At 36.8% G+C, this 20654-nt stretch overlaps 1 protein-coding gene across 1 annotated transcript in view; it reads left to right on the forward strand.

The window, feature by feature from the left end:
* The window catches only part of LOC115220361 (integrator complex subunit 14), a 132388-nt gene that overhangs the window by 41221 nt on the left and 70513 nt on the right, over positions 1-20654 (forward strand). The window contains exon 6 of the mRNA XM_029790471.2: positions 13198-13402. Coding sequence (XP_029646331.1) covers positions 13198-13402 — 205 coding nt within the window. The remainder of the gene's footprint in view (positions 1-13197; positions 13403-20654) is intronic.

Raw genomic sequence — 20654 nt, forward strand, 5'->3', positions numbered from 1 at the left:
TCCTCTGTCCTCCCGTCTCGGGATCTTTCTTTACTCCTATGTTTCCGACGAAGAGCTCCGCTCGAAACGTCAAACCCTCCTTCTTCCCTTCTTTCCTGAGCGTCCAATAATACTTTATTTGTTCCACATCCTTGTGTTGTTGTCTTTTTGTTTTCTTGTTTGGATTAACTTTATATATATATATATATATATATAGATATAGATATAGATATATATATATAGAGAGAGAGATAGATATAGATATATATATTAGAGAGAGAGAGAGATATAGATATATATATAGATATAGATATAGATATATATATAGTATATATATATAGATAGATATAGAGATATATATATAGATATATATATATAGATGTAGATATATAGATGTAGATATATATATATATAATATATATATTATATATATATATATATATATATATATATATATAGATATATAACTTAGAATAACTTAGAAAGGTTTTTGGCCAGTATTGGCCCAGGCCATGTCTAACTTAATAGCACCACCTGGCGAAGTCTTTCAGTTCAGGATTTGGGCACCAAGGCCCATTCGAGCAGAGAGTTATTGTTTGCAGAGACATATCCGGGTGTGGGTGGTTTGTCCGTACTGTTTGAAGGAATTTGTCCAAAGACTTCTTGAATTTTGTGTGGTCAGTTTCTTTTTTTGACGTGTCCTGGTGTAATGTTGAAGAGAGCGGGTCCAATTGAGGTGAAATAGTTGTGCCGTATTGTCGTTATGTGATGCGATTTAGATTTTTGTTGTGGACGGATGGCACGTGGTCCAAGCCTTGGATGCATTTTGAAGGTGATGCCAACATCATTCGGACAGTGCTGATGAAATATTTTCCACATCATACAGATAATGTAGCGTTCACGGCGTCGTTGGAGTGAATACAATTTCAGCTTCTCTAGTCTACCCCAGTAGTCAAGGTCTGACATGCCATCTATCTTTTTTGTGATTGACCTTTGGGGAGCTTCAATTCTCATAATATTTTGTTTTGTGTAGGGAGACCACAGTGGACAGCAGTATTCAAGGTGGGGTCGGGCAAAAGTAGAGAAGAGAAGGATAATAGCGTGGGAATCTCTCGACTGGAAGGTTCTGAGAATCCAGGAACACATTCTGCGGGCCATGTCAACTTTGCTGCTTATATGTGTAGCCCAGCTTATGTTGTTGTCCACTGTTACTCCCAGGTCTCTGATGTTGTTGGATGCCATGAGAATTTCTCCAGAAGGAAGAGAGTATGGGAGTTTCAGAGCGTCCTCCCTTCCAAAGTGGATCAGTTCGAATTTGTCTTCATTTAGCAACATGTTATTCTTTTCCGCCCATTGGACAACAGCCAGTAGGTCTGACTGAAGGTTTATTCGGTCATCCACGCCATTGATGACCTTCTGGAGCTTGGAATCATCAGCGAAGGTTCTGATGTGCTGTGTTTGATGGTGTCCAGTAATATCATTTATGTAGATGATGAAGAGAAGTGGGCCCAACACAGTGCCTTGTGGGACACCACTGCTGACTTTGGCTGGGCTGGATTTGACTCCTTCGACTACATGTTGGGTTCTGTTAGAGAGGAAGCACTTGATCCATTGCAGCAGCTTTCCAGTGACACCAATATTGGACAGCTTTCTCAGAAGGATCTTATGATCAACCCTGTCAAAGGCCTTGCTGAAATCAAGGTAGATGACATCAGTGTTGGAACCCTCTCCCAAGGCTCTCAAAATGTCATCAAAATGATGCAGTAGCTGCGTCAGGCAATCTCTCCCATTACGGAATCCATGCTGGTTGGGGTTCAGCATATTATGACTCTCAAGGAAGTGAGTCATACGCGATCTCAGCACCCTCTCAAATACCTTGATGATATGAGAGGTGAGTGAGATTGGACGGTAATTCACGGCAAGCGATTTGTTTCCTTTTTTGAAAACTGGGACAACAGACTGGGATAGATGTAGATATATATATTTAGAGGTAGATATATATATATAGATATATATATAGATAGATGTAGATATATATATATAGATATATATATAGATAGATGTAGATATATATATATAGATATATATATATAGATAGATGTAGATATATATATATAGATAGATGTAGATATATACATAGATATATATATATAGATAGATGTAGATTATATATAGATATAGATATATATATATAGAGGTAGATATATATATATATATATATATATATATATATATATATATATATTATATATATATATATAAATAGAAAAAAGCAACAAGAATGGATTAAAATCTCGGTACGATCGTTTCGTACGAGGACATCTTTAATAAGCTACAAAAATGCAGTGAATACAGATGGCTCGTACTCGTCAGCCGAAAAAATATCAGAGAATTCCCAAACATCAAAAGGGGTAGATACAAAAGAGGTTGTAAGATTAACTGCATTGAAGAAAGATCGATTCATGGAGATCCGATGAATCTCCATGAATCGATCTTTCTTCAATGCAGTTAATCTTACAACCTCTTTTGTATCTACCCCTTTTGATGTTTGGGAATTCTCTGATATTTTTTCGGCTGACGAGTACGAGCCATCTGTATTCACTGCATTTTTTGTAGCTTATTAAAGATGTCCTCGTACGAAACGATCGTACCGAGATTTTAATCCATTCTTGTTGCTTTTTTCCTATTTATAATCACCCCACTTGTCGTATGGTTAACACCATATAGATATCCGGTGCATCCTAGTTAAGGACCATATTCATGTGAATTCTTTAGAATTCACTAGAATCTCAATTACTTAACCGTATATATATATATATATATTTATTGAGAGAAGGACGAGATGGACGCTTCATTTTTGTGCTGTTGCCGCATTATATCGTACGCGAATGAGAGGATTTGCATCCCCAACATAGAATTTTTGATGTAATACATGTCCTTGAGGTAGTAATTGTGCGCGGCTGAAGAAGGCCATAGACACATATTATGCATTGTTACAAATCCGTCTAATAAAGGCTCGAAACATATAGATATATAGATATATATATATATATAGATATATACATATGTGTATGTGTATATATATATATATGTGCGTGTGTGTGCGTGTATGTATGTATATGTATGTGTATATGTGTATATATATATGTATATCATCATCGTTTAACGTCCGTTCTCCATGCTAGCATGGGTTATATATATATATATGTGTGTGTGTGTGTATTTGTATGTATGTGTGTGTGTGTGTTTGTTTGTATGTATATTTGTATGTATGTGTGTGTGTGTGTTTGTTTGTATGTATATACATGTGCGTATGTATGTATATATATGTATATTCGCATGTGTATGTATGTGTGTTTTTATGTATATTTATTTTATATGTTTTTTCATGTATATTTATCTACTTCTTCCCTCCACTTAACAAACTGCCTACCTCCTCTTGACCACCAAAAAGCAATTGTCTCCTAATTTACCTAAAACCCCATCCCATATATCTGATTCTATTCAATTATTCTATTTATTCATTTATTCATTCATTTTATCACTGATTCTTCTCATTTCAAAGGAACACTCTGGCCTTTTGACCACTCCCCTAAGAACAATAGCCTGTGCCCTGTTTATCTCCTAAATACCAACTTACCCAAAAAACGTCCCCCACCACCACCCCATTAAATCTGCCTAAATGTATAAATACCAGACCTTATTTTGACAGCCAGCTTCCTGAAGATTTCATCTGAATGAAACAGTTCTAGTCCTGTAGAAGCTCCTTCTATAAAATAAATTACTTTACTCTGCTATGTATTGAGTACCTTATTTACTGTGGTTAACCCCGACTCAACCCGGGACCTACATATTATATATATATATATATATTATATATAGATATATATATATATATATAATATATATATATAGGGAGAGTTTACGAAAAAAAGAAAAGACGAAGGCAGGAAGTGTACAAAACAAACAGATGTATTAGTATAACGCTCAGGAATAGAAAAAGTCTTTTACGTTTCAAGCCTACGCTCTTCTGCAGAAAGGGACACAGAAAAAGCAAGGTGAGAAAATATTGTATGTAGTGGCTAACTCTATCATGGTGGCTAGTGCTGGACAGAAGGGTCAAACACAGGAAGGAAAGTAGGGGAGATAACAAGATAAAGATGACCCCCCAACACAAAGGTGTGTGTATGTATAAGAGAGTATGTATGTGCGTGTGAAAGAGGGCTGATGGTATGTATGTGTAGGTGTGAAGATGTGGGGATGGGTGTGTGGGTGGTGTGTTGTGATGTGATGTGTAATGTTGTATGGTGTAGTGTGGTGTGATGTTGTTGGGAGGTGGGGGAGGCGAGAGCGGGGAAATCACGGGTGGGGTGTAGGTTCGGCTGGGGTTTGTGGGTAGGCAGAGGGTGGGGTATGTGGGGAGGGGGTGTGATAGGATGGGGGGGGAGGGGACGGGAGAGTAGGGGTGGGTGGGTTTATGAGCAGTGTCCTTTGTTTCCCCATCTTCTGTGAAAAGCATGTCTGACCACAGGGGGGGGGAAATATTACCTTACTTGGAAGTAGTTGATGGTTGACAACAGGAAGAGCACCTAGCCATAGAGAACATGCGTCAACAAATTCCATCTGACTGTGCAAGCTTGGAAAAGTGGGTGTTAAAATGTTGATGGTGAAATATTACATCACTTTGTCAAAATATTTTCTCATACATATTTGGCGTGGTCACTAACTATTTCCTTCCGTGTAGATATTAATGTCGGTAGCTCATTGGCTCTTTCTTATTAAACTGTGATCTAAGTTTCTTAGTTTTATATGTGGAATATCGTTTAATCCTAGATCTGTTTTGTTCGAGTAAAGCTCTACTTTCATCTCATGATAATGTTTGTCAAACCCTATTTCACTTTATATATCTACTCAAACACATTGTGAACTTATTTATCTTCACTCAGCCATACCATTCACACGTACACAACTCAAACAAAGACGTCGTTCTTTTGTTATACTGACTTGTGTTTGGGTGGGGTATTCAGTACAGAATTTTATCACCCTTCTCAAATCAGTGTTTATTGTGTCACGCCAGAACTCACCTAATTTTCTTATATATCTTGTATATTTGATATGAAATAGAGACATGACAGTGTCATATATACATACAGGGTTGGCCAAAAGTCACCTGAGAGTAAATTCCATAAATACTTAATATTCAATTTTATTTATTCATTCTAATTATGAATGCTTAATAATTGAATGCTGTGAATTAAAATTAACCAGTTTTTATCAACATTTGTCTATTTATTAGCAGAGTTTCATATAAAATAATTTTTTGTTTTAATCTGGAATTAAATGGTTTTGATTTACTGTCAGGTGACTTTTGACCAACCCTGTATATTTTACTTAAGCATTGTGATACTAATAACCTGGTGTAGAACTCAATATACGTATCCTTTTGAACAATGTGTTAGTCGAGTACAGAGGGGAAAAGAGATGACAAAGGAATAATGATTATTTTATGAACTTCATTAGCTTACAGCTGTTTTCACTATAAGATGCCTGAGTAACACCTTACAGCTTCATCAGAGCCTCATGCATGAAGTCATGTTTGAGGCTCTGATGAAACTGTAAGCTGTTACTCAGGCACACTGCTATAAGTTCACCACATCTTATAGGGGAAACATTTTTGTTCTTATATATTTACACACATGCACACGATCTCCAAGCTTCACTCACTTCTACTCATCTCTTGAGTCTACCATGACTCATCATCATCACTATTTCTATGACCTTCCAGCTCTACCTTGGTCAATCCTATCCTCTCTTCTATAATGTGAGTAGTCATGTAGTTCCTCTACAGCAAGAAACCTGTTTTGTTCTGGCACCTTCTCTCACATCTTAATCTTCCATTCATTATCATCATCATCATCATTGTTTAACGTCCGTTTTCTATGCTGGCATGGGTTGGACGGTTTGACTAGGGACTGGCAAGCCAGGAGGCTGCACCAGGCTCCAATCTGATTTAGCAAGGTTTCAAATTGCTTGCTTCTCTCCTGTGGCCCCACTCAGTCGAAAAGAGTTTTACTCTTGCATGGAAACCTCACTGGTGCTGGTGTCACAAAGAAAACACCCAGTATACATTGTAAAGTGATTAACATTAGGAAGGACATCCAGCCATAGAAACCATGCCAAAACAGACATTGTGGCACAAATGTGTGTGTGTGTTATAAAACAATGTACAAGTTTATCTGATGGTATTTAATACAGCTCATGATGGTAGCTACAAGAAATGGATCTGAGAGATGATATTATTCTGTTTCATAGCCTGAGAACCTCATTGATTCTTATTTTACGTAGATAGCCTCATCTGGCACTTGTGTCGGTGGCACATAAAAACACCATCCGAGCGTGGCCGTCTGCCAGCCTCGTCTGGCACCTGTGTCGGTGGCACATAAAATCACCCACTACACTCTCGGAGTGGTTGGTGTTAGGAAGGGCATCCAGCTGTAGAAACACTGCCAGATCTGACTGGCCTGGTGCAGCCTTCGGGCTCCCCAGACTCCAGTTGAACCGTCCAACCCATGCTAGCATGGAAGGCGGACGTTAAATGAGGATGATGATGATGATGATGAAGCCTCGTAACCATTTGATGTTTAAAAAATCCTATTATATTTTTATAGTTAAATATTATTAGGAAATGTATGAAAAAAATTGTTTAGAAGTGTTGTGGTGGTATAACCAATTTTAACTACAAAGTCTTATATGGACTCCAGTTGAGAAACGCTGTTCTACACAGTCACCCAACCTGCTAGAAACAGCAGCTAAACCTCTCTGAAAGAGGGAAGTATACATTATGTATAAAGGTAACTTCAACCAAATTCCGCTTGAAAAATGTCACAGTGGTCATGTCTGGAACATCTTTCAAACATATGTTTGTAATTAAATTTATTTCAGTTGCAGTATACAAAATTGTTTTGTGTGGGTGTATTTGGCATTCGGTGTGCATATGTGTGTGTAATTTTATCTGTTACTAAGTAATTTCAGATTAGCTATTATCCGTTGAAAGATAAATTTAAATATGATTCATTATGGTAATACATATTAACATTACTGAGTACCTACTAACCTGCCTAGCCTTAAATTTTTAAGTTTAACCTAACCTGTTTCAGAAACAGATACATATGTTCTACCCATGTGATTCCAGATTCACCAGAATATTTATATATGAGAAAAACAACAACCTAAGAATTTATTTATTTTTCTTTTATTAATGTATGTGTGTGTGTGTTATTATTCAGTTTTATTTCAAGCTTTCTTGCCAGTAGAGAAAGAGCCAGTTTCTAACCTAGATCCAAAGCTCATTCTTTGGAATTTCATCAACATCAACAGGGTATTTTAGTATGTGTGTGTGCAGTATTTGGAGTCAGTGTTTGTGTAGGTTTGTATGTTTTGTTTTATGTATGTATTCTCGTGTGTATAGTTGCATGTTTAGATGGTAAACCTTTGGAAAATTTTACTAACTTTTACAGTTCCAGTGGTGGCTTGGATTTGTAGTCTTGGAATCAGCTTTCTTCTTTCTAGTTTTGAGAAGCCTAATTTCTCAAGATTGGTGCTTAGACAGTTTGTTGCATATCCCAGTAAACTTCTAATCTGGGTCGAGTAACTGTTTGATGGCAGTTTTTTTTTTTTTGTATGCCTGAATGTTATGAGGAAGATAGAGACTGCCTACATGTAGAGTTGAGCCTGTGGTTGCCAGTACCTGTCACTTTCAATGCTTCTCCATCACTGCATGGGTTTTCTCCCTGCCTGTGCTTAGTATTAAAGTGAGAGCCATGCAATCTAATCCCACACTTTAGACTTGGAGGTCTGACCACAGTGACTCAGTGGGTTAAGACAGCTGTGGTCAGGTAGGTGAGATGACAAAGGACCAAGATGCTTGGCATCTTGCTGTACTCAAGAAGACCTGTACTCCACAGCAGAAGTGTTAAGACCAGTCCCTCTGGTGGTGTAAAGCCCTTGTGGCAGTGTCACATAAAAGTGCCATGTTAAAGCTGCCTATGTGGTGCCGTGTAAAAGCATCCATGTGGTGCCATGTAAAAGTGCCCATGCGGTGCCACATGAAAGTACCCAGGACACTTTGTAAAGTGGTTGGTGTTAGGAAGGGCATGCAGCCATAGAAACCGTGCCAAAGCAGACTGGAGTCTGGTGCAGATCCCCAACTAGCCAGCTCTGGTCAAACTATCCGACCCATGCCAGCTTGGACAACGGACATTAAATGATGATGATGTGTATGTTTGTGTATACGTATACATGCATATATATATATATATATATACACACACACACACACACACACACACACATACACACATAGGAAGTATATTTGTACTGTGAAGTTTGACATGTAACCAAATTCAGGCTGAGTAGTAGAACCCACACTCCACTCATATCTATTACAGTATGATGTAGGGGCATCAATCCACAGGATAGGCTAGTGTGCTAAATGTGAGCCATGTAATCGTATTCATAAAATGTAGGAAACATATGGTATTTTATGCGTTATAAAATATATGCACAACTCTTCAAATTTCTACCAGGATTGCATAACTATTTGTTGAAACATTATGTAATCTTGTTGACTCACCTCCTCAGTGTTAGCAAAAAAATGCAAGTAACAGTTAAACGCTATATATATAATATAAATTGGACATGGGCGATCGTATTCTTTCTTGTCTTGAGGTTCACAGCCAAACGGCTGGGTGGAATGGCGTGAAAAATGGCACACATGTGGAGATGGGTGCATAGATTGGAATGCAGTTTGTATTTCTTTCCTAGTCCCCATAGTTACCGAGAAAATCGATTAAAACTTTTGCTGATGGAATTCCTCTGTCTGTTCTGCCATTAAAACAACCAGTTGCTCACACAGCTGGCTATTTCGTTAGCAACAAGGGGAGTACAGGATGACAGTCAGCCAAAACTTTCATTATGTTGTCTCTCTTCTTTCACCTCTTTGTGAGGTTAATAATCTTAATCTTTAGTTACAGTTTCTCATTCAAACTACATAATAGGCAGAATTGTCGGATTAAGACAGTAGGGTGTTTTGAGGGAGATTTGGCTGCTATTTCTACCAGGTCTAGCTACCACGTAGAGGTCTGAACTTAATTTTCATTCACATATTTGCATTTCAAAAATTTAACATAATCTTTTCCATAAATCAACTATTGTAAAAATTTTATACGATGACATACACACATGCATGCACGCACACACACACACACACATCCATTTCATATATCTTCTTTCAATTTCTGCTCTCTGAAAATAAAATTTTTATGGATACAACTGCTTACAAAAATAGGGATTAATGTATAATTTCTTTCTATGTTCATAATTAAATCAATGTTTTAATGATTAGACAGAGGTCCAATAGAATAGCTCTCAGAAACAGACTATGTACGAATTTGTTCTTCAAACTCCTGAAACTGTTTTCTGACAAGGGGTGGGTCAGGAAATTTTCATACAGCTGAGGCTCCAATCGAAACAGTGGACCCAAAATGATATGGTTGAGAAACGCTGTTATAGATTATGCCTAACCGAAAACGATCACAGCCACATCATCCAAACAGACCGAGTGAAACCGAGCTTAGCTGCTTGTATATATATATATATATATATATATGTATATGTATATATATCATCATCATCATCATCATCGTTTAACGTCCATTTTCCGCGCTAGCACGGGTTGGACGGTTCGACCGGGGTTTGGGAAGCCAGGGGCTGCACCAGGCTCCAGTTTGATCTGGCAGTGTTTCTACAACTGGATGCCCTTCCTAACGCCAACCACTCCATGAGTGTAGTGGGTGCTTTTTACGTGCCACCGACACAGGTGCCAGAGGGGTCCTCATCGGCCACGATCGGTTGGTGCTTTTAATGTGCCACCGGCACAGAAGCCAGCCAAGGCGGCGCTGGCATCGGCCACGTTCGGATGGTGCTTTTTATGTGCCACCGGCACAGAAGCCAGTTGAGGCAGCGCTGGCAACGGCCACATTCGGATGGTGCTTTTTATGTTCCACCGGCACATGTATCACAACTACTATTTCCATTGATATTTGTTTCGATGTTCATGTTCATGTACTTGACTCAACAGGTTTCCTCAAGCACAGCGAGATGTTCTGGGATCCAAGGTACTTTGAATGGGCAGGGGCTATGCGGAACTGGTGCTGGAAGCAGCCCGGGTCTTTGCAGTCACAGCACATCTCCAGAGATCTCGGTCCTTCACCATTGCCTCATATATATATATATATATATTTGTATTTGCATTATAAACATCATCAGTGGCTCAACATTAGGAGATAAACAAATGTTCAAGATGCAAACAAGGTTTTAAAATGAAATCAGATTTTTTTTTTTTTGAATTGAAGAAATTATTTGAATAATTTCAAAATAAAATCTTAAATAATTCACTCTTAAAAATGGTGTGCATTTATTTAGGTGGTCAATATGACATTTGAGCAGTGGTTACTCTCATCGATGTACATGGATGAGTCGTTACTTTATAGACACAGGCATGGCTGTGTGGTAAGAGGCTTGCTTCCCAACTACATAGTTCTGGGTTCAGTCCTACTGCATGGCACTTTGGGCAAGTGTCTTCTACTATAGCCTCAGGCCAACCAAAGCCTTGTGAGTGGATTTGGTAGACAGAAACTGAAAGAAGCTCATCATATATATATATATATATATATATATATATATATGTATATATTTGTGTGTCTGTGTTTGTTCCCCTGCCATTGCTTGACTGCTAATGTTGGTGTGTTTATGTCCCATTAAAGAGACCAATAGAATAAGTACTAGGCTTACAAAGAATAAGTCCTGGGGTTCAATTTGCTTGAATGACTGAAACAAGTAAAAGAATTAAGAAAAAAGAATGAAAGAATATTTTACAAAGAAAGACAAATCTTGTCCACAGGCAAATTTCTGTATCTGCCCACAGCAAAAAATTAAGAAGGCATATTGTTGTAAAGTAGTCTATTTTTATCACAAATGTAATGTTTTAGTTTTCTACCTTTGATAACCACTCTGTTCACGCTCGATCACTTATGGACACTAGTCCATAGATATCTTATCTTCTTTCTTTGGACATGCTCCAGCCTCTAGTCCAGCATTTTTCAACTGGGGTTCCCTGGAATCCTAGGGTTCTGTGTGAAAGAGTGAGATAAGCTAATGCTAATTTCATGATCGTAATATTATACATGTATAACAATATTATTGGTTATTGTAATATAGACATCATCCTATCTAACCTATTATGTTATCAAAAAAATATAACAACCATTGAGGATATATTTAGTAATGTCTGTAATTTATGGACATCCTGTATTTTTTTTTCTTTATTTTTACAAAAATACCTAATAACCCAATGTGGTGGTTTTTGAAGAAGAAACATTCAGTAAATTTGGATGAGGCTAGTAATGAAGAGCCACAAGCTCCTGTGCAGGGGTTCCTTGAGACATGCAATTTATCTTAAGGGTTACGTATGGGTAAAAAGGTTGAGAAACACTGCTCTAGTTTATTGGTGTCCTGTCTTCTTCCTTTATGTCTTTCTCCTCAGTGTTACATGAAGTGAGTTTGGTTGATATTTCTAGAATTCAAAGCCGCCCTAAAGTTGGTCCCTCATCAACTTTTTCTCAATTGGAATTAGTTCGTTGAAAAAGCCTGAGAAGTAGATTATAAACTTAGTTATAAATTAGTTTACATGTAACTCCCCTTCTATTGGCATTCACAACTAAATACTCTATTCTTAGTGGAGGGATTAACTCTGAGTTTTGTCATTCTTTTATTTTTTGTTGACATATTCTTTCCTCATCTTGTCAAGACATGTTTCTCACACCCTTTTCAAGATTGTGTTGGCAGAACTTATTGGCTCAGAACTCTGGCAACAGTTTTCTTTTCAATGACTTAAATCCATGTGACACCTTAACTTCAAATGTTCTTTTCAAGTGACACAAAAGAGGAATGGTGATATGAGTTTTTTTAGAAATATCTTACATTCTTTTATTAAAAGAGATTTATTGTGTTTTTATACATTCTTAAAAGTTATGTTCTTATGGTGTCTTTTTTAATGTCGAAGTTTTTAATGATTTTTGTAGTTATTCATTACAGAAAGGAATTAAAATCTGTTCAGTGTTTTGTTCATTTTGAGATTTGTTTTGTATTCAGATTATTCTGTCAAATGTAATCCTTATTTATTTACATTGTCTTGGATTAATCATGCATTATCTTGTAGCTTTGAGATTTCAGTGGTGTGTTGGTCTATTTTTAGGGTAGGTGAGACAGGTTGGATTTGGTCAGTATCAACATATTACTGGTAGAATATTTGGGCCAGATAGGGCTGGATATGGCTGGTTTAAGTGCTACAAGGTTAAAAGTACTCTATGTAACATGTGTGTGTAAGTGGAAGGCCTCGATATTTGAAGGAAGAAGGAGCATTTATTGGTTTGGTACGGAGGAAGGGGGCCGTATTCATGGTCTTCACAGGCCCTTTAATACCTATGAGATTGAGGCTGTTAAAGTTCTGCTTAAAGTCAAAACTGCCAGAAAGGCATATGAAGGATGGGGATTCAAAAAAGATAACATTCTGGGAAGAAAGGACTGAGTAAGGGTTGATGTGGGACCTGAGGGATGAGAGAAAGAAAGGCAAGTGAGTTGAAAGTACTTGAGTGGAGATGGTTTGTGTCCAAAATTGAAAAATAATAGCTACTATTACAGAATTTTTTCAGGTATTTGTTAGCTAAGCACATTTTAAATTGTTTAACATGTTAACTTCTTGAGCCTGTTACTGGGATTCACTGGTGAGGCCGTGTATTTCCAGTCACAATGCATACTGATTTATTACAAGGGAATGTAATTTTTTTTTGCATTTTTACAATATTTCATAATCAGTTTTTCATATTAGCACTCGTATTATTTAAATATCCTCAAAACCATGTCAAAGATATGGAATGAAACATTTTCTCAAATTATGAAAATGTGCCACTGACAGTGTATATGGCAGTTGTGTGAAGTTTGCGCTGAACCTCTGTTGGTACAAGTGGCAGATAAGAATTAATTTTGAAAAGGATTTTAATGCTCATACCAATGCAGCATTAGTGACATAAATTGATGTTCAAATCATAAAATTGTTCAGATCTTTTTTCCTTTTGCTGTAAAATTTTATACTTATTTCAGAATCAAATGGTGAAACTAACAACAACAAAGAATCCAAAGACGGCGATGAAGATGTTGTTTCCTCAACCACAGATGAGGCAGGGAAAGCTGCAGCGGCAGCAGCAGCGGCTGCAGCTGCTGCAGAAGGAGGCAAAGCACCATCTTTTAGTGTCTTGCTGCACGGAAGTTTGAAAGTGGAAGGCATGATTGCCCTTACTGAAGTAGGGTGAGTTCTTATTTTGTCAAAACTATTATTGTTACTATTATTACAGCTTGTAGATGCAGGTGTGAAGGTGCATAGCTTAGTGCAGTAGTTCCCAACCTGTGGACCACAGACCCCTGGTGGTCCACAAAGGTAGTACTGGAGGTCCATGAACTAAATTCAAAGTTCATATATATATATATATATATATATATATATTATATATATATATTATATACTGTTGTGTCTGGGGAGAGTCAATTTCTTTTTGTGCCTTATAATGTAACACACTCACTGGTAAAATTTCCACCTATTCCTTATTTTTATTTTCCTAAAATTTTCGTTGCGTCTTGCAACCTTTTCAGTAGTCTTGACTCCAAAAGTGAAATATATATATATATGCATACATATACACATACACATAAAGATAAGCATATTAAAAGGAAAAAAACAATGAAGTTACGCACAGGTAACGTAACATATACAAAAATAGGGTGAATGTGGAACCTGATCTGCCATTGAACCTGACATTCCGAACATAGTATCAACAAAACAGCATCAACCATCTCATTTATGAGATAAAGATAAAGTAATTTAATTTTTGTTCTGTATTTCTTATTTTATTTTTATTCATTTTCCTTTTTTTTTTTTTTCATATTCAGTTACAGATGTCTTTCTTTTGAGATGAATCTAGTAAAATGAGTTTGTTGCCAGTTTAATAATGTCAGCATGTTAAGCTGACAGACCTTTCAATATCCTGGGGCCTGTGTGGAAACTCATTTAAATAAAAGGGGTCCTTGGTAGTGAAAAGGTTGGGAACCATTGGCTTAGAGGTTAGGGTATTTGGCTCACAGTCATAAGGTTGTGTGTTCCCAGTAGCATGTTGTATCCTTGAGCAAGACTCTTTATTTTTCGTGTTTCTCCAGTCCACTTAGCTGGCAAAAATGAGATGTACCTGTAATTCACAGGGCCAGCCTTGTCTCATTCTCTGTCATGCTGAATCTCCCCAAGAACTATGTTAAGGGTACGCATGTCTGTGGAGTGCTCAGCCACTTGCATGTTGATTTCATGAGGAGGCTGTTCTGTTGATTGGGCCAACTGGAATCCTTTTTGTCGTAACAGATGGAGGTGTGTCAGTTGGATGCAGGTGTGGCTGTGTGGTCAAAGAATTTGCCTTTCAATGTGATTTCAGGTTTAGTCTCATTACGTGACAGGGTTGATAAAAAAAGGGAAGGATAGAGTTGAAATGGTGAAAGAGCTACATGGTTTCAGATTCCATCCCATGAAATGGTACCATCAACATCATCATCATTTAATGTCCATTTTCCATGCTGGCATGGGTTGGATAGTTTGACTGAAAACTGGAAAGCTGGGTAGCTGTGCCAGGTTCCATGCTGATTTGACATAGTTTCTACAGCTGGATGCCCTTCCTAATGTCAACCACTCCAAGAGTGGGTGCTTTTTACGTACCACCAGCACAGGTGCCTGTTACGAAACACCAGCATCGGCCACAACTACAATCTCACTTGTCACTGCCTCCATGATGCCTAAAGTTTGAAGGGTACTTTTTACATGCCACTGGCATGGGTGCCAGGTATGCAACAGTAGCAGTGGCCACAGGTAAATATTCTTCTACTATAACTGTGAGCTGGCCAAAGCTTTGTGAGCAAAATTTGGCTGATGAAAGCAGTATAGAAGCTTGTCTGTTTGTATGTGAATATATGTATGTGTGTTTCTTTCCATGTGTTTTCGCATAACTACTGTTGGAGCAAAATAGTGACATTTGTTTTTCTCATCCAATAAGCTGCATGTCCCATTGCTTAATTTCAATATGTTAAAGACCAGTGGAAAACAAGTAACTGGTTGGTTACAGAAGGGTGTCCTGCCTTAGAATACTGCCCCAACAAGTCTTGTCAAATTCATCTCTGCATGAAAAAAACTGAACATAAAAATGATCTGATGAGGACATCAGCGATGATGATGATGATGATGAACAACAAGTTTTACCAAAACTTTCTAAATATAATTTGTTGGTCATACTAATAAATTTTAATGATTATCTAATGTAAGTCATAGCGTGCTAAATTACTCTGTACAACATATGATGTTTATTACTTGAGAGATGACTTGATTTACGACTTACAATATATCACAAGGTCTGCTTCTAGGAAAATAGTTGCTCACACTTGATTTATATGGTGACTCAACTTGCAAGAAATAGTAAACAAATCTCTCTCAAATCACATCTTGCTGGCTGCAAGAGTGTATTTTGTTTTGAATTGATTGTGCATTACCTCATAGCTAGTGTGCATGACTGGACGGTTAGAACATCGGGCTCACAATCATGAGGCAGTGGGTTCGATTTCTGGACTGGGCTGTGTGTTTTGTTCTTGAGCAAGACACTTTGTTTCAGATTGTTCCAGTTCACCCCACCGTAGAAATGAGTTGCAGTGTCACTGGTGTCCAGCTGCATCAGCCTTTGCTGTTCCCTTGAACAACATCAGTGACATGGAGAATGGAGGCTGGTATACATGGACAACTTCTAGCCTTCCATGAACAACCTTACCTGGACGTGTGCTTTGGAGGGTAACTTTCTAGATTTTGTTGATATGATTATTTACTTTTACAATGACGTTGATGGGTAAGTGTAAGAGGCCAGATCTGGCTTTGTTTTGAATGAATATAAAACAGGTAGAATATTTGGACCTGTTATGGCTGATTTAAATGTTAAAGGGTTAAAGAAAAAAAATGAAGACCATATTAAATAACATGACCTGAGATAAACTTTATCAGAAAAGGTAGGAGGGTCATGGCTAGAATGCCTTTCATCATAAATCTGGTCAATCAGGATACGCCTGGTGCTCAACATCAATAAAATCTGAGATAGCTGACTAAAATCACATGACCAGCTGACTAAAGTCACATGACAAGTTGTTATGCCATGTTTCTTTCTCTTCAGTTCCATATGATACTGACTGTCGTGCAGTGTTTATTGACTTGTATTGAGTGCAATTTGAAAGGCATTCCAGCTGTGACCATCCTGTTTGTTTTTAGATTTTATTCAGACTTAGTGTACATAGGACTACTTTATTTAATGTGTCTCTCCTTTTAAAGATAGTGAAGGATATTTGGCTGCAATTTCTAGCCTAGTGGCAAGGCACCTTTCCAGTATTGGAGCAGGCTGCAAATGCATTAGAGCCTTTATGTAGGATGCTCATCTGGACTGAAAAAAAAAAAGAAAAGGGGTATCTTTTATTTTACTTAATTCATTAATCCTTTAGTATTTCAACTGGGCATGTCAGGCCCAAATATTCTGTTTTATGCTTAAACAGGCCAGATCCAGCCTCTCACACTTATCCTATTATGTCATTCTTAAAATAAACAATCACGTCATCAAAATATCAAAGCTAGAAGATAATCTTTATATATAAAAGAGAGGTTGTGTGCTGTCTGTCTCCTACGATTTAGATTCCTAACTACTCCCACATTTTGTGGTGCAGTTTAACCAAAACCGGGTATCTTATAGTCGTGATTCATATCAAGCCCTTCTGCGCACGTCTACGATGAGTCTACGATTTAAAAAAAAATTTACCATCAATTTTTTCCATTTTTAATGCATTTTTGGCATATATAAGGGAAGTAACTCTCTAAAAATTTATTATTAAATCTCAGAACATAAAAAGCTACAGTAACACCCCCCCTTTGTGGTTAGCCATATTGAGATGGCTATTATACTTTACCTCTCTAAAAATGCTTATATAGTTATTTCCCTTACAAACCCGAGCAACGCCGGGCGATACTGCTAGTAGATGATAAATTCAAAATAATGTGAATAAATAAACCTTATGTTTCAGAAAATAATCTGAATACTAAAGGAAGGGTTAGATATGTAACTAGCATTGGTTTTGGATTTAGGCATAAGGCCAGCTATGTTGGGGAGGGGGGGGGGGCAAGTTGATTACAGTGACTCTGCGACTTGGTCTACCCCCCACGAAGAAGTGTGAAAGATAATGTCAAACATACCTGGGTAGGTTTTAGAGGCCAGTTTGCACACATAACAGGTATTTTATTTTGGTGGGAAGATATGACAGTTGAAATGCTGAAGGATTAAATATATTGATCTGGTCTTAAAGCTTAAACCCTTTTGCTATCATACTGGAATGGATATAAATATCGTATGTAGGAGCTTTGTCTGATCATGTCATATGGGATACATGACAGTAGTCTGAACATGCCATGAACCGTGTGTGTGTGAGTGTGCATGGCTGAAGATGTGTGTGTGTGGCAGAAGGCAGCAAGCTGGCAGAAACTTTAGCACGCCGGCCGAAGTGCTTAGCGGTATTTCGTCTGCCATTATGTTCTGAGTTCAAATTCCGCCGAGGTTGACTTTGCCTTTCATCCTTTCGGGGGTCGATAAATTAAGTACCAGTTACACACTGGGATCGGTGTAATCAACTTAATCCCTTTGTCTGTCCTTGTTTGTCCCCTCTATGTTTAGCCTTTTGTGGGCAATAAAGAAATATGTATGTACGTACGTACGTACGCCTGTGTGTATACATACATACATGCATGCATACATACATGCATGCATACATGCGTACATACATACATATATATAACGCACTAACTGTTACTTTCTCAGATGCAGCATGGATTTTTGTCAGTGAACAGGTCGCGGTCTTAAAGCGACAAAAATATTTTGACAAATTAAACTTAAATGTTGAAGTGAATCGAATGGCTTTTGTGTGTCTCTTAAATGGCTTACAAACACCTTCCACGCTATATATATATACATTATATATATATACGTTATATATATATATATATTTACATTATATATATACATTATATATATATATATATATATATACATTTGGCACCTGTGTCGGTGGCACATAAAAAACACCATCCGAGCATGACCGTCTGCCAGCCTCGTCTGGCACCTGTGTCGGTGGCACATAAAATCACCCACTACACTCTCGGAGTGGTTGGCGTTAGGAAGGGCATCCAGCTGTAGAAACACTGCCAGATCTGACTGGCCTGGTGCAGCCTTCGGGCTTGCCAGACCCCAGTTGAACCGTCCAACCCATGCTAGCATGGAAAGCGGACGTTAAACGATGATGATGATGATATATTTATATATATATATTTATCATCATCATCATCATCATCGTTTAACGTCCGTTCTCCATGCTAGCATGGGTTGGACGGTTCAACTGGGGTCTGGCAATGTTTCTACAGCTTGATGCCCTTCCTAACGCCAACCACTCCGTGAGTGTAGTGGGTGCTTTTTACGTGCCACCTGCACAGGTGCCAGGCAAGGCTGGCAACGGCCATGGTCGGATTGGTGTATTTTATGTGCCACGAGTCGGATAGTGCTTTTTATATTTATATATATATTTATATTTATAATTATATATATAGATATATATACATGTACATATATATACATATACAAATATATACGGTTTATTTATTATTTTACACATTACTTAATCATTGGTATATGTTTTTATCTTATATTTAATCTTTCTATAAGATGTAATTTTTCTAAATGGTGTAATGTAATTTTTCATTGATAAAAGGTGGGGTTTTTTTAAAATTTATATATATATATGTATTATATTTTGTGAAATATGACTTAGTATTTCTGAATTGAATTTTTCCCTGTAAGTTTAGAATAATATTCCCTCATATTATTATTATTATACATATACATATGTATATATATACATACACACACACAGATAGATATATTGATAGATAGATATATATATTTATATATATATATATATATATATATATATATATAGAGAGAGAGAGAGAGAGAGAGAGAGAGAGAGAGAGATATATATAAATATATATAAATATATAGATATATATAAATATATATAAATATATAGATATAAATAAATATAGATATATATAAATATATTTATATATAAATATATAGATATATATAAATATATATATATATATATATATATATATATATATATATATATATAAATATATAGATATATATATAAATATATAGATATATAGATATATATAAATATAGATATATAGATATACATATATATATACATATATATACATTTGTGTGTGTGTCTATATATATATAGAGAGAGAGGGGGGAGGGAGAGAAAGAGAGAGAGATGTTCTGTAAATTTATAATTTTTTTTTATCTGGAATTCTCCCACAGTGTTGCAGTTTTCATGGCACCACTTATGTAAATTCTGTTCATATATTTTGAGAAATCTATTATAAAATACCTGGTCAGGGAAGAAAGGAAATGTGCAGTTCTCACAGTGGCTCAATGAATTTGGGCAGACCATTCATGTCTTTATTTGCAATGTTTCATAGGAGTGCGTTTCTTTACATATTGTTAATCTATATTGTTGGGTTATTCACATATATAACCATAAAATGTCACATTGAGTGAAGCAATAGTTAAGTTCCTATCACGTTTTTTCATGTTTTGTGTGTGTCTGTGTGTGTATGTGCTTATATATATATATATGTATATACATACTGGGTGAGTATTTTGTTGTTGCTGAGTAATTTTCACAAAAGAGTGCCTTAGCAGAATAGTACTCCCATGGAAGTTGGATTTCCACACCCTTGCAGATAATGTGGTGGGAGCGCTTTTTATGAAAGAAGTTTTGGAAGTTTATGAAACTCAAACACTCACCCGCTTCCCTCCTTCCCGACCAATTTCATCCAATTCTTTTTTCTTTTTTTCTTTGTACTACTGTTGTAGAGAATTAATAATAATCGTTACACCCTTCCTATGTGATAAATAGAATTTCCTAGTCACTATAAGTAAAGAAAAGTGTGAGAATTATGAGAGTATGTGATTGATAGTCAGATGTAATCATGTCTTCACTGGTTTCACTAAGTATACTGTATACTGAAATGATGTTATAACAATCCAGCATTTTTAGGATATAATGGTGGCAACAAGGAAACTTGATGAGGATCTGAACAACTCACGAGGAATTGATAAACTCAACAAGGATTTAAATAATTCACGATGAATTAGTAAACTTGAAAAGGATTTAAATAACTCATGGGGAATTGATAAACTCGACAAGGATAAACCAATTTACATGGGGTTACTAGAAACTCTAATAGGGGTTAATAAACTCACAAAGTTGGTGTAGGAATTTTATGAAAAATCATAAAATATGGAAAATTTGTTGGCAGGTTTGCTCAAGTTGCAAAAGTAGCAACAACAATAGCTGAGAGAACAACAACAACAGCAGAGTGGAGG

Source organism: Octopus sinensis, linkage group LG16 (assembly GCF_006345805.1).
Source record: "Octopus sinensis linkage group LG16, ASM634580v1, whole genome shotgun sequence".
Taxonomy (NCBI): Eukaryota; Metazoa; Mollusca; class Cephalopoda; order Octopoda; family Octopodidae; genus Octopus; species Octopus sinensis.